Genomic DNA, 16861 nt, shown 5'->3' with positions numbered 1-16861 from the left:
TAAATGTTATTTGCAGTTAACAATTTTCTTTTTTCTTTATTACAATATTTATGGCAAGACTAGGTATATATATTATGTAGGGTGTAAAAGTGAGTACGTAACCGTCTGTTATATTTTATTGTACATTTAGATTTTTTTATTATGAAATTCTACTCAGTTGCCAGACTTATTCAAGCTTTTATGATTATATCGAATTAACATATAATCCTAACAAAATTATAAGTGATAATATAACTACACAATTCACATAAAAATTATCTCAGAAACCGGTACAGTTTGCAAATTTAAACACGTTGAATTTTAAATTAATATATAGGGTATTTTACAGAAATAGCAAGAACTGTCCGTAAAAATATGGGGAAAATTATATATTTAAACAATTCTGGGATATGCAGGTGCGCCTGTTGTGATGATATTTTATGGAGTTACATTATACGTTCATTCTACAACATTTCATACTGAACCTTTTAATTAAATTAAAATCTCACTTTTACTAATTTTTACCCATACACGCCAATGTCAGTTATTTTTTATTCATGTCAGAGCGGGCAACTGAACTGTTTTGCCTGATGGCATTCGATCGCCAGCACTGATGAACATTCGTAGAGTCCCTATGCGAACGCACTGCCCGCGGTTTAGTGGGTGAGGGATAAGGAAAGGATTAACGACTGAAAAGAAGGATTGGACTAGGAAAGATGAGGAAAAGGAAACAGGCTTCCGGCTCCCCAAGTGTTGAATAAAAATATCCCATGCCATAAGCTACCCATGTCAATTTAGTTAGTTTCGCTTGAAATCGATTGGAAAACAACTCATAATAAATATTTAGCAAACTACGAGATCTGTTAAACCATTCTGACACGAACCAATTGACACAACTAATGTATTTTTAAGCTAGCAGCCTTGGTTATCTGGACGAAATCGCTATTTTATATATGACCACCATATTATAATTTGTAATTATTCGGAGGAATGTATAAATATTGGAGCATAAAGACATAAATATTGATTATCATGGTAGGGAACTTCACCTGTAATACCTTAAAGGATTAGCCATTTTTTAAATAGACCTGAAACATATCTACTCCTCTATATAATATGTTATTCACGTACTTTGTAAAGAGTTATGCCATATGTCTATATAGAATGAAAGAGGTCTGTTGCTTTAGCAGACCTTGACCAGCCCTTGCCTTATTGTTTTAGGAAGCGTATGGTGGGAACTGTACGCACTCAAATAGCACTATGGGGAAGATGACAGACTCTTGTAAATTGGGTTTGTTGGCAGCATTATATCTGAGTCTTGTGATATTTAATTCGTGGTGCTCTGACCAGCAAGTGCGCCAGAGTATAATGTGCATTCCCACCGGAGATGCCGCGCATCCCTTATTACTTGCGAAGTGGGTCACCGTAAGGCTTTATCCAGTTTGACATAACTAGGACCCCTAAATAGCAGGGATAAGATTTTCTCACGTTTAAAAATAAACGTATTATGTACTTACTCCAGCTTAATTGCAGGAAAGCTGGATAAGCCTGCTTATACAATGCGTTGTTTAGTTTAATTCTAAATTGGCTTAAGATAAATTAAGATTTAATCTTACTGCATTTGTACTTTTGTTATCCGTTCACGACTTACAATAAATTTTAAATGTAACCTTTTTTTAATACAGTTCTACTTTTCTTCTATCTATCTGTATTGTATTACTGCATTTTATGTACATCTGTATGATATTTAAAAAAATATACCGTCACATAAAATAGCAATAATAACTAAAAGTCTCCTTTCCACTGGCTTAACTGAATACGAGAATTTTTCTATTTATTATTCCCATTTGCTTTTATTCCTAATTGCCTTTCTTGCTCGGAGCGGGGATAGAAAACGACAAACGAAGAAGATATTATGTATTGAAAGTACAATAGAATAACATTCATATATTTTGTAGTTGATGACAATAAATAAATTTAAAGATTTTTACAGAATTAATATAACAGTAACTTTCGATTTTGAAGCTTTATACAATTCAAAAGAAATTATTCGTAAACACAATATAAATAAGATCCACTTTATGAATGGCCATTTCAACCCCGGCACGTGGCGCTGGTGATTTACAAAAAACGATCGCCTCACATGGCGTGATTCGGGGGTGGGGTCTACGAGCACCTGGTTAATACCTCAATAGATGACGATAAAACTAAACAACTTACATCCTGTGGGTTTGTTTGCGGTTACAGCTTCGTACAACGCTAGTATGATATACAGTCATGATTATTATAACTAGAAATTTTTGATAACGTTTTTCGACATGTTTAGAAATAATTACGGAAAAAAAAATCTGACTTTGAATCTAATGTAGCTAAATGTAATTAAATTTATATCTATCTAATGCATATATATCAAAAAATATATTGCATACATTTACAACGTAAATAAAACTAAAAAGTTGCAAAAAACAAGTGCCACAGATTAAACAAACAAACATGACAAACGAATATATTTATGTGTATCATCAATTAGTAGAAGAGGCGGGTGCACTACGCGGCGCGCTTTGTCACCGGCAGACAGCCGGGCGGTAGCGTACGAACCTGTATAATAGCAGTGTATAATCTATGGCACGGACTCTGTGGACGTAAGCCCGGGAACATATTTCAAATAAGGAACTTAAACTTTAAAACGGAATTAACGTAAAAAATATTAAAAAAAACAAACGTTGTTTTTAAAATGTGTAAACAGGATGTGCTAGTTCCTTCGGATACAAATGACCCAGGTAAGTGTGTGTTATTTAATATTTTGCAAAGTTAGTATAATTTATTGTGTTTATTTATTTTCTCTTTTAAACATTCTTTATTTATTTCAAGGACTTTTATGTTATTGTTAAACTTCTATTTTACATTTTTATGTGTTAAAAATGTATATTAAAAACAGCAGGAGATTTTTGTAAAAATGTAAATACTGTTAATAAAATTTATATTTATTTAATAAATAATTAATATATTTATTTAATAAAATAATCTTATTTATAAAACAATCCTCTGAAATACAAAACCTTACATATATTTCAAACCTTATAAATGACTTCAAAGTGGCTTCGCTAATATGTAGTAAATAAATTATTATTTCTTAGCTTAATTGAAAAATTTTATTCTCAGCTTAATTGCAAATAACCTGTAGTTTTAAAAGGAAGCATAATATAAGAACTTTACATACGTTTTTCCATTCAAGTAGAACTTTCTGTATCTTTTAATTTTGTTATTTTTCAAATGAAAAATTAACTGCACGCATTAAACATTTAAAAAATATACTCAATTTATAATACCAATATTGTTATATCGTTGATAAAAACTATGATGGCATTAGTCTTTAAAACCTATCTACTCAAACAATTAATTTAATAAATAAAATCCGAAAATATCAAAATTAATTCTTACTTCCTTATTATACTTAGTATTCTTATACCAGGCTAATATTTATTGTATGTTACATTGAAGTTATTTTATGGAGTGATCTTTATTTCTGGTTATTGTTAGGAGATGGTTAGGAGGCTAGGTAGTGATATATGCTTAGCTATAGGCTATTATACCACAGTGAAACATCATATTTCCCACGTGAATTTTCTCTAACAACGCTGGCGGAGCCGATGGTACTTTACCCAGTTTTGGTTATTAGGTTCCTAATAAATTAATATCTTTGATTTTATCAACTCGTGCAAAATTAATAAATTATACATTTACTTTAACATAAAAATATATGTATATCAAAAGTATACCTAATCAAAAGTATGACATGAAAGAAAACAACCGAATTAAAAATTAAATACGTTTTTAGATTTTGAATAAAAGTATTGTAAAACAATGTACTTTATTTACTATGCGCTAAAGCGTCTGTAAATTATCAGTACTAGACTAATTTTAAATGAAGCAAAATAAGAAACAGCAATAATAATCATACGAAATTTGCTAACCCAGTTAAAATTTATGAAGTAGGTAACTAACCCAAAAAAATACAGTCGAAATGATACCGTCCTCCTTTTTTGAAGTCGGTTGAAAATGACATACAAAAATTGGATTCTAAGTATCTAAAGATGCTCAGGCAAGACAGTTTATAGAAGAATAGTTTTTTATATAAAAATGAAATTAAATTTCTTTAATGACTGTTATAATTTTTATTTTATTTTTTTTTGTACTAGTAATTTTTTTCTAATGTGAATATACAGAACTCATTAACATATTTAATAACTAGCTGCGCCCCGCGGTTTCACCCGCGTAAGTCCGTATCCCGTAGGAATATCGGGATAAAAAGTTGCCTATATGTTATTCCAGTTATCCAGCTGTCTACGCACCAAATTTCATGGCAATTGGTTCAGTAGTTTTTACGTGAAAGAGTAACAAACATCCATACATCCATACAAACTTTCGCATTTATAATATTAATAGGATTACAGTGAACTTTCCCTAAAGATAATATATGAGAAAGAACAATAAGTCAAACTCAAACTAAAATTGATTGATACTGATTGTAGGACTCGTAGATAGATATTTTACATTAAAAAAAAAGTACATGGTGGCTCGTGGCCGTGGGTCCAGATTTGCGGTCGCGTCAATTGTTCCAAATTAGAAACGCATTTGTTCATATTATTGAGACACATTGACATTATAGACCGTTAAAAATCCAATTGTTTTATTTACGATACAAAACTGGCGATGTATACCATAATTGTCGGCAAGCGGCAAACCAACAGCGAGATATTGACATTAGTGGAGAGCGTCGCGCCGCAGTGTGCCGCGAGCCCGCGCATGCGTACCAACCATTAATGTATCATTTCATTTTAAAAACAACTCGGATATCTGAGGTTTCGTTTTCGATTACGCTAAAATTTAGTGCTACTTCATCACGACGTCGTTTAAATGTACACGTGTCCGCCGCTTTGCGAGAAAGATGAGGCTCCCGAAATTGGATCTATGTAAGTTACACTTGGACTTGCTGACTGCTTACCTTGCATAATATTATCTCTTATTTTTTAAACAAAACACGATGTGTTTCGCCAAACAGTCATATCAATCAATTTATATGTATAATACCTATCACTTTATAAATAAGGATACAGGAAAACAACATTTTCCTAGCAAAAGTATTATCTGAACGCAATTCTTCCTTTCCTATTCCTGTTAAATGGCTTGGCTTGTTACCTTATACAAAAACGTCATATATATGATTTTATAATAAATTGACGCATACATACTGACCTTACGTACGTGCCTGCTCTTAGTAGAAAAACAAAAGATATGAAAATTATATTAAGTATATATGTCACGCATTTTTCTCCTCAATTATTACAATCATTTCACTATTTAATGTTAGTGGAAAATTAGCTGTGATCCTACGGTTCTAAAAGGGGTACGCAGATGGGCTCACAACATTAGGATGATTATCATCGTGTAACATTGTAATTGAACTGTACACAGCGTTTTATTTGTAAACAGAATCGGCGTGCTTATTACAACCGTAGCAGTTTGTTTTTATGACTGAAAATCTCTGATTTTTCATGTATACGTTTGATTAGAGCCGTTGGTTTCGTAATTGGAATTTGCTAGTCTAATCAAACATTAACGTGTTTTCAAAATAATGAATTTAATTGACACTTTTCATTATAATTTTGAACGAATTTATTTGTAATCTAGATGTTTTTCATTGCTATATGGAAATGCGAATATTTGATTTCAAATAATAGGAAAGAAGCATATAGTCACATATAATACAGATAGCGAGTTATTATCGAAATTAAAACCTAATAATTTTATTATTTCATTCTTACTATATGTTTTGTGTATAATGAAAATATTTGTAACTCGATTACTATTTGAATTAAAAAATAAAGTAAATATTTTTTTTAATAAATATGTGTATCAAAATTACGAACATAATTTTGTTATTAAAAACGATGTTTTCAATTTGCAATTGTCTATACAAATAATATACCCAACCTCCAGCACAGAATACTAACTAGTAACTAGCGTTACCTCCAGGGACATTATTACCGCATATCAATGTCTAATGAATCAATTCCCATCCGATCAATCTTTAAACTAGTCGATTAACAATGACGATTGTTTCGCATGCCTAAATAAGGTTGTTTGCATACTACTTGCATCTTCATTATAGCATATATCAGCTGGATACGCAGGTGGCCTTTGATATCTCCGCTTGACGACAGTTTTCAATTAGTAACTGATCAAACATTGGCGACCACTTGAACTGTCTCGACCATCAATCAACTTTTATGATACAATTAATTAAACTCCATACATTTGTTTTGGTAACAGTTTGTGCTTAAACATTGTTCCTCTGGATACATCAATGTATTACGTGCTGTTGCAAATGATACAACGTGTCATACACATGTTTATGCCATGGATGTACCTATTTTAAAATGGATTCATTAAAATTGTTTCTTTTATCAACGATGAATGTTTTAATATTTTGACAAAAAACAAATAGTTTTGATATGAGTATTAATTATAGATTTCACTCAATTGTTTTCTCAATATTTCAAATAACTTTAATATTAGGTGAAACAAGTGTTTCACTACACAAAATATTGAATACGTTTCGAAAATAAACAGTCCGTTTTAAGTTTAAACACAAAACAGCAGAGAGGGTCTATCAAAGGGGATTACGATCACTCGTCTCCCAACAAGTGACTATTGCATGTTTCTTTTATAGCGAACGAGGCAATATACAATAGCTGTACTAATATCGCGATGTATAACACCGCGCAGCATCCGCTCGCCAATGCTATATCTATTGAACTCACTTCCACATGACATTGTAAATCGTTTGTGGGTGATTGAGTGATTAAAAACCTAAGATATAAATCTTAGTAGTGTTTAATATAAAAAAAATATACAAATACATATACCTGCAAGTAAAAAGAATCCGTCTATAATGTTTATTTAACCTACGTGTTAACTATTTGATTATGTGTGATTTAATTCATATATCATATGTCAGGGCAATTCTATGAGGTGGATAAAATCGTGTTCGTTTTATATCAGATATAGTTTATCTATACCATACTTTTTATGTTGTAATATTGTAGTTGATTTAATTTTATTTTTAGCAACATGTTAACTAAATACACGAAAATTTTTAAACATTAAGATTTTGCAGTATTCCTGTAGACAAAATCACGTCCTGAAGTCTGTCTGCGACACAGCTTGCCGGATTAATAAAATAAGATAAATATTTTAAGTAACAAAAGATTCTAAAATATTCCCAAAATAATAATTGTTCCTATAGACAAACATGAAAAGTTTTATCGGAATGGCATAGGATAGGCGGAAAATTTACCGAAAGTGAGCGAAGAGAAATTAGTAGTTGGTAAAGACCAACACTTCAAAATCGATAAGTCGGGGTTCGAGACGGGGCGAACGTGCAGGGAATAAATTGAGTTTTCAATCACCATTGTTTAAAACGGTGAAGGCCTGTACTCTCATAGAAGGCCTGTGTCCCAGCAGTGGGAACATATCCCATATATGTTGAAATGATGATGAAAGACCAACTGCATCTTTATGAAGGGAAATTTTTGACAGTAGCATCAAAGGTTGTAGAAATATTGTAAAAGTATTAATTTAATAAATTAGTATTCATTATTGGGAGAAAGTTATTTGCCTGTTCAAAATTTCTCGGTAATCCTCGAACGCATTATGAAGATAGCATAGCCATGGATCTCCACACATAGTATTGCAGTGATTACGTAATTTATCTCTACTCTAGCTATATTTTTTCTTTTTAAAATCACTTTTATTTCTCAAATAAGTCAGCTTTTTGGAATACTCGATGTATCTCTCACCAAAATTTCCGGTATTAAGAGAATGCAAATAGATATTATATGTAATAAATTAATAGAGGTTATATTTTGATGCATAAATATGCATACATATAATAGAGGATATATTTTGATGCATATTTATGCATCAAAATATAACCTCTATTAATTTATTACATATAATATCTATTTGCATCTTAGGTTCCATTGATACTTTATTATAAAAGTTGTGATACTTTATTATTAATGTTCCAAATTTTACATAATATATATTCACATCCTATCTTACGCACCTTAGATATCTCTCAGTAGATATGTACTCAGAGGCAATATAATGCTGTGACACCGTCTAGAATTAAAAGAGGTATCAAGAGACTTTTAAAAACGAGACTCAATTAGAGCTCTATTAGATAAAGAATGAGCAATTGGTTTGGCATGTGCTCAAAGATAGAATGATTCAAAGGTTACTTTCAAGTTAACCCCGAGCCTTGACAATCTTGTACTCATGAGGAAAGTAATCTGATTTAATTGGCTCGTATTTAATGAAGGAGAGCACTGTAGCTATGCCGTTATCTCACATTAAAGTATCTTACGTGTTTTGATTAGCTGAATGATTTTATTGATTTATCCTTCTCTAGATGCGCGATACCCATACTTGTGATAATTAAAAATGCATCAGAATCGAACTGAATTATAAATAGATACAGAAAGTTTTTAAAGAAAAAACATTACCCATTTCTTTTGACATATTCGTGTTCGAAGTTTTGAAATGGTAGGAGCCTTGTCGCCATCAAAGATTTTATCTGTAGAATGTAAAATAACGACGAATAAATGAGATTCTTTGTTTACAATGAAGATTTTGATATTGACTAATAGCCAACTTGTTGCTTACAATGTGATATGATCTTCCATGTAGAAAAAGTTAATTATGTTACATCGATGAATTAATATAATTTATATACATTCTAATCCGTTAATATATTCTTTTGTTCCTACGAGCAAAATTACTTTTTTTGTTCCGCAGTAGTAATTATGCTTATTCTATTTTCCGATCACATCTTTTAGTTCTTAATATTACAATAAATGGATTCAATATAACATATATTACAGTAAATAGTTTCAATTACATAATGAGTAAAGAAATACGATTCAACAAATAACATTTACACCAACATTTATTTTAAGGTGTCCATTCCTCCGTTTGGTCTATTAACCAACAAACCTAGGATTTACTGAGGCCCGTTCGCTTCTCCAACCTTTCTCAGTCCCTTCCTTAAACACTGTCGACAATCCTTTTTTTATGCCTTAAAACTGGCAAAGAATTTTCTGAGGCCTATTTCTGCAAATCTTCATGGGCGCTGATCGTTTAGTCAGGCGTACCACAGTTTGGTCAGAGTACAAGTTGTTTGGTTGCATATTCTAACTTAAACAGAAAATAAATAAAACATTTTTTATTCAAAACGTATAATCATAATACTACGTTATAATACTACGTTTATAATGCTACGTTCTAACATTGATTACAATTTATATTAAACACGATAAAAATAGAAGTGTGGGAAGTATTTGAATTGCATGTTGAGACGATAAATGATTTCCTTTTATCAGTCTATATCTCCTTATTGCATTTAGCTACATGTAACAGGTTATGCATGTCCACAAACTATGATGAATTTAGATAATTATTTAAGTGATTTATACTTAATTATCTTTAGTAAAAACTTAATCCCATTCTCTTACGATTATCTCCTTAAACTGGGTGAGGTTACTATCGAATTAAATTTTATTACAGTATGTAAATTTCAGTCAATAGATAACAAATTATGTCATAGGTACCTTATCTGTATCTAAAATGTATATAAATCGACATCTAGTTGAACTCCGTATCTCTGATTTCAGCCATGAAAAAAATCTGTAAGCCAGCCATGCTGGGACGCATGTGGCAGGCCAGCAGACGTGGCCTGAACCTTGAACACTCTCCGCCCTACCACTTCGCCTGCAGTCAGTGGCAGACGGGGCACAGACCGGCGACTTTCTATTTAGTTTATAGGTAACTTAGCCTTAAATCTTTTATAATATTTTTTACATGTTAAATTGAGTGGATAAATTTATTATTGTGAAAAATGTATGTATATTTTTTTTAAATACACGCTATTTTAAATTGATCATTTAACCTGTTAAATTACTCAATTATTGAAATGCTGTTTTTTCAGTCATATATTTCATAAAAGACAGGCAAACAGTACAGTACTTTACAATACATAATTAGAAGTTAAAACTATAAGAGCAGCTATTTAATGACGTACTCATTCAAGACCCTTTGACATTATCTTTCATTTACAGGTGGATATTATTCTTAACAGTATTCTCAATCGGTGTATCAAGTTTCGTTTGCCAGCGGCTGCCGCGGCTTTACGACGGGCCCAAGGTGGAACTGAATTACTTCAAGTGGTTCATCTATTTCACGAACTGGGGTTATATGCTGATAGTAATACAAGCTGGCTTGGCGCTAGCCGTTGTACATAAATACAAGAATCAAAAAACATACTGTATACGTGAGTATTATGTTGCAACTATAGTGTGACGATGTTAGTGTGGGTCAAGAGTCAATCTATTTAAATGAATCCATGGTGACGTATTCCTCCTCATCAAAAATATGAATAAATACTCATAATGGTATTAGGCAATTCGGTTCTTTTGCGTCTATTGGGTCGCTTGGTATGCCAAAAATTATCCCTAATAGTAATTTCAAACAAAACCAATACAGATTTGTTTTATTATTATTCCAATAATCAATAGCCAAAAGCTGGATTGGAAATAATTAAAACAAGTATGTGATAGTTCGTTTAATTGTTATACAATGTCAAGCGCCTCGCGTGATTTCGTCTGAACATTTCATAGAATAGCGAGAAGCCCACTGGAAACAATTAATTCATTGCACCGTCGCGTGTCTCCATTGCCATTGAAATAACGTGATCTCGCATGGTCTAACACGTGTTTCATTCATCAAAATCCTTAAGAGTATGGCATGTTGTTGTGGTGTGATGGATGTATTAAGAAATTGTCTAATCACTCGCGTTATCTTGCGAATCCACTTTTATTTGATTGGCGCTCCTGTAGATGCAATATGGTGTCGTTTTTCCTTAGTTTACTTCTTGATTAAGGTAAGGTAATACGTACGTATATAATCGACATTATGATAAGTTTAATTAATTATAATGCATGCAATGCAAAGAGTACAATTAATAGTTCCATTTCATGCAATTTTTTCTTTAAATGGTCTATATATACACTTTGATGGCATACCATATATTACCAAGAATTTAAAAAAATTAGTTAAAATTCAATGAATCTGGTCGATAAGAACCTATATAGCGTTTGATATTGATTTAATACTGCTTTAGGCAGCCCACAAACGCTTGAAAAGAAGGCGTAGTATTTTTATTAATATGGTCATCCAACAGCTATTTATTACATTTGCAGTCAACTATGAGGCTTAAAGGCTTAGTAAAAATTTTGATTCGACCGCGCGTGTTTGTCCAACTCGTATTGTCATTTAGAAGAATAGCTTCAAGCGCCTTTACGCACTGCTTTACTGCCGCACTAATAAATCAATGTTTTCCGGTCGGATCGTCATCCCATTTCAATATGGATGGGACAGGGAAGAGCTCTGTTCCCCATGAATCGTGCTGACAGGGGAGCGAGACTCGTGACGCATTTGATTGAAACCATTTCGCGTCAATTAAACTCGCCGAGTGGGACGTTAGCCACAATTATCCTTATTGGTTCCTCATTCCTATTGACGTGCGAGCCAATATCGCTAACAAATAACAATTGGAACTATGTGGGCTTGTTGTGGTTGTATATTTTGTTTTGAACTTATTTTACCGTTAAAATGTGACGTCAACTGAATTTCAATGTATTTTATGGAGGGAATAGTCGAGAGATGATTAATTTTCATTAATATAACCTCAAAATGTTTCCTTCAAATTTAACTAATGTTTAATTTTTAATTATGTTAAGTGCCAGTATTTATATATGTAAAAAAAACCAAAACTGTTATCAAACATACACAGTAAAAACTATGAAACAAAAAACTTAATGAATAGGGAAGAACAAAAATAACGAATAAGGAAGAACAAAAACATGGAACGAGCTATCACGCAAAATGACAATGAATATAAATTATGTTACACATTTTTCCAGCTTGCGACGACGAAGAGATACCTCTGCCACGGCGCCAGAAAACGCCTCTGATTTGCCGCGTCTACTGGCTAGCCCACAATATTGCTACCGATCTGGCCTTTGTCATCACTCTTGTGTATTGGACTCTAGTCCATGATCCCAGTAAGTAGTTTTGTAAGAAATAAATATATATCCTTTCCTAAACTAAACCACACAAGTCTTCTGACACAAAACTGAGATTTGCTTTTTTACTATCAAAGTAGTATGCTCAATCATACAGTGTGTAAATAAATGCATATTACATATTGAAATTTATGCTGTTTTTAATAATACCTACAGGAATAATTAATTAGAGGTAAAAGGTTTTATGCAATTACACAATGCACGGGTATTCAGTAAGAACTGTTATAAAAACTAATTTACATAGTATTAAGTAGAGTAGATACTTGAAGAGCAGTAATAAGTAGAGTAGATACTCACATACACCATAACTAAGTTGATTCTTTCATTGTCCGTTTTAATCGTGAGTTTATTATCTATACTTTTCTATAATTCTTTCGAACTGATTTTACCAAACAATTTAACCGTGGGAGTCGAGCACACTTCGGTACGAATTGGACCAGCTTGCTATTGCGGAAGGTAGGTACCTCACAGATCGGCGTGAAGTAGTAGCATGCGAATGGGCTGTGGTCTGTGCGATGAGTGGGGTAGCCGGAGTCCCATTTCTTTTTCAACACCATTCGCATTCTATTCCTTTTTTCCTGTAGTAATTTTTTCCTTATCGTTCATCATTTAAAAGCGGGCAACGCAATTGCAAAAGCCTCACCTCTGCAAATGATGTTGGGTGGTGGTGATGGATTACCATCAGGCGAACCACTCTCTCGATTATCCGCTCTCACATAAAAAAAACAAACAATTCTTGTAATATAAATGGTTGGCGTAATATTATCTCATATATGAGTTGTTGTTGTATGTTGTTTTTAAGATCTGATCTTATGTCTGTTGGCATCAACTGTACCCCGTTGTCTATTTTAATATAAAGTTAAGACTTTCAAATATTTTAGTGATAAAAACAAATCTAATATTTAATACGCGAAAACATTGTGGGCAGAATTTACCACTTACAAATTGACAATTGTATAATACTGCATAATATATACTTTTCAGAAATCCACGAAATCAACGCGTTAAACATCCTAGTGCACGGCTGCAACTCGCTAGTCATGATTGTGGAGCTGCTGGTGACCGCGCACCCGGTCCGCGGCGCGCATGCGCTGTTCGGCGCCGGCGCGGGCCTCACTTATGGGATATTCAGCGCGTTGTACTGGGCGCTGGGGGGCACGGATCGGATCGGCCTGCCAGCTATCTATCCAGCGCTAGATTGGAATAAGCCAGGTAAAAATGCGAGGTGGAATCCTTTAAATTCAATTTATTTTTGCCAGCTATATTTGTTAAAGACGTATGTCAAACAAAACAAACAAACAATAATTAGATTTCCTGCACACAGTAAAATAACGAAAGAAAAACGGAAAGACATAGAAGAGAGAGAATTAATTACACCACGCGTTTTCGCTGTGGCTGGTTCAAGTGAAAAAGGTCCTAGCTCAGCATAATGTTGATGAGTATGCTCCAAATGCTGATAAATTTCTGCTAGATACCCAGAAGTTTCTTTCGTTTCGTTTCTTTTAAGTTTGAAAATCATCACAATTCCTTGCTATACCTTTTTCCTTAAATACCTCAAAAATATTTAAAATTATTCTGAGAATTAAAAAGAGCAAAACAATTTTAAACGAAACGCTCCGTTGGTATCCTGCGATTCATAAAGAAATAGACACCTTCATAAAAACAAATAAAATTAGATATTGATTGGCGCGGCATGGTATATCATAACAACATATCGAATTTGCAACCTAAGTAAGCTTTTTGTTTCGTATTTTTATTATGCTTTATTGCATCCTTGCATCATTATTATTTGTCAATCAAACATAGACGATTTAAACACAGGTATGTAGGTAAATATAGATATTGTTATTCGTGAATTTTATAATTTAAGATTTCTTGTATTATTTAATCAGACTACGTTTTAAAAATGTGATTTTTTATTTTTAATTGACATGCTGGAAAATCATCAATTAAAAGAAAAATATTTACCCTATTGAAAGCTACATTATTACTAAGGTGATAAATGGCTATTTTTTTCTCACTTTTAGGAAGTTTTTTTTTAATAATATGTGTTCTCTCCACATGCCTAAAACATTTGAAATCTTTATTATTTATATTAGAAAATCTAAAAAATTAAATGAATTGTTTTGTAGTTTAAATTGTTACATATGACATATTATTTAAATTATTTTATTACATAATATTCTAAAACTCTACTCGTATTTCTTTTATTTATTTAATCTGTCGCGTCCCGTTGAATGTACCAAATAGCATTTCAATGTTGGAAAATCATATAAAACAGAGATATTACTTCCGCAGGTTCAGCCTTCGGTTTCGTAGCGCTGTGCGCTGTGGTGATGATATTTGCCCACGGGGTCGCCACCCTCCTGGCGTTATTGCGCATGAAACTCGCGGCGAAACTGCGACCCTCCAGCTCTCATCTCGACAAATTCACGCTGCCCACTCACTGAAGGTTAAGGAAACGGGACTAGACTGTAATTGTTGTATGGATAGCTTTCGGATTTGTTTGTTCAGTATTTTTTGAAATTGACAAACGATTTCATTTGTCCCATAGCAAATGATTATCATTTTCGCAAGCGTTTTGAAAATACATTCAAAAAGATATGATAGTTTAGTTGATATAGAGGGTGAACAATAGCATGTAGGTATATTAATTATGACTTATATATTTGACGCCATTTTTATTGACTTGCATGCACATTATAAACCAAGCCTCAAGTATTCTGTACAGTGCCACCACTGCGTATCTTATAAAATGGGCCTAAGGCCTTCAATAATAAAGGCCCTCTCTTCCTTACTAACAAGAGTTTAATGAACACGATAATGAATAATCTCCTCCACTTTATAAATATAAATCAAACAAATACTGTAAATGTGAAAATGGATACGTAGAAAATATGGTCAATATAAGTTTCGATATATGCCGAACCTATGGATAACTAAACAGTTTGCCAAAAAGATATGTCTAGAGAACACAATAAAACGAGCTAATAAATATATTTTCTTTGAACTTGACAGATCCGCTAGGTACCTAGAGCTACGCCACTGTATAATATATATACGCCAATGTATTGTTCTGATATTAATAAGCATAAAATTATGTTACTTAACATTGCAACTGTATCGCCATAGAATATAGGTATTGGTGTGTATTTGAACATAGTTTAAATAAACTTGATATATATGTCATGACAAGGAATTAAGTTAAATATGATTTTTAAGTTCAGACAGCTGCCATTCTATTAAATTTATGAGAAAGCATTTAAGTAGGTAGGTGTGATATTATGTGATAATATTAAAGTTCCCCATAATGTATTTAAGCATTGCCAGTATTCCTTAGATAATAAGCCCCTTTAATTAATATTTGACGGATTGTTTTGAAATTATAATTATTATAAAGGTAACACCAGGTTGCTTTTCCATTTTTTAGCACTTAAAAGGTAAATAGAATCTCAGTAGCGGAATAATTTAACAAAACTAATAAATGTTGCATATAATAATATTTTGTATCACGATTGTTCTCATAATTAATGATATATAATCGTTGTTTAAATAAAATGGATGACATCTATCGTTTTATCGTCATCGATTTTATTTCGTTGAATGCAATATTTAAAGTCGCAAATACTCAAAGCGAAATTACAACAACATATATCTACATGATTAAAAAATATGTAATTTTACACAGCCCTTTGAAATTTTATTCTGCAATTATGAAGGTGCGTCCATCACGTGTTAACATTAAGTATTAATTTAGATTACACAATGCTAGTGCCGTTTCAGTATAATAATAATTGTAACTAGTTGTATGCAGCTCAAAGCGAACTGTTATAGTTGTAAATGTATGACGTTGTGAAAAGTAATTGTTGGTAAAGTGTTTAAGGAAAATAAATCGTACGTTTAGTCCGGTAAAGCTTAATATTGAATTATTATAACTGAAGATCATGTAATTAATGTAAAATTTCTATGATTGAATACCAGTAGGGCTTAGAATATTTATAAAAACAAGTCAATTTATTCAAGTAAGTATCAACAAAACGGGTGGTAATTTTTTAACTCTTAAAAATTATGTTTAATAAAAGTGTATGTATAAATTAAAGTAACAATAACTTTATCATACATATTCAGTTAGCTATCTTCGTGAAAAAATAATGAAAAATATGTTCTTCAACATTATATCTATTCTGTAAATCTGGACTAAAAATTATCATCCATTTTGTTGCTCTTAATATTTAAATTTTATATTTTTAGTATTGTAGCAAAGAATAGGCAAAGCCAAAAACAATTCCAATAACGAGCATATTGTTACTTCGCTGGATACCTTTACCTTACCTTTTTTTATTTTTTAAATAATGATTGTAACTGTTTCGTATAAAATTCAAAAACCTAATTATAAGAACCCATTTATCGTTTTCTTGTATAACATCTATATATTCTAGTTTACTTTATCAATAATATGGAAATAATTGTAACATCTTATGAGGATGGAACGAGATGAGAGATGGAACGTATCTTAAATGAAAGACCTTGTGAGCTTAAAAAGCGTAGTTCGATTTGTATATTGATTACAATTAATTTATTTTAATTTGTAGACGTAGAATATTAATTGTTCCTAGCCTGAATGAGTATTTAAAGGCACAATTCTGTGATTGATTTTTTAATATGATGATTGTGTA

The 16861-nt window shown here is 32.0% G+C and overlaps 1 protein-coding gene across 2 annotated transcripts; it reads left to right on the top strand.

Moving 5' to 3' along the window:
• Positions 1-2563: 2563 nt before the first annotated feature.
• LOC119829273 (protein rolling stone-like) lies at positions 2564-15648 on the top strand. 2 transcript variants are annotated; one of them, XM_038351707.1, is made up of 6 exons: positions 2564-2759; positions 9717-9867; positions 10161-10372; positions 12024-12164; positions 13170-13397; positions 14484-15648. In XM_038351707.1, the coding sequence occupies exons 1-6, from the start codon at positions 2714-2716 to the stop codon at positions 14633-14635; spliced, it is 930 nt and encodes a 309-aa protein (XP_038207635.1). In that variant the 5' UTR covers positions 2564-2713; the 3' UTR covers positions 14636-15648. The 2 variants fall into 2 exon arrangements, with proteins under 2 accessions (XP_038207635.1, XP_038207636.1); XM_038351708.1 differs by lacking the exon at positions 2564-2759 and adding an exon at positions 4761-4952.
• The last annotated feature ends 1213 nt before the right edge of the window (positions 15649-16861 follow it).

The sequence above is a fragment of the Zerene cesonia genome, chromosome 10 (genome assembly GCF_012273895.1).
Source record: "Zerene cesonia ecotype Mississippi chromosome 10, Zerene_cesonia_1.1, whole genome shotgun sequence".
Taxonomy (NCBI): Eukaryota; Metazoa; Arthropoda; class Insecta; order Lepidoptera; family Pieridae; genus Zerene; species Zerene cesonia.
Note: the sequence above shows the minus strand (reverse complement) of the source record. Positions and strands in the feature narration are given on the sequence as shown.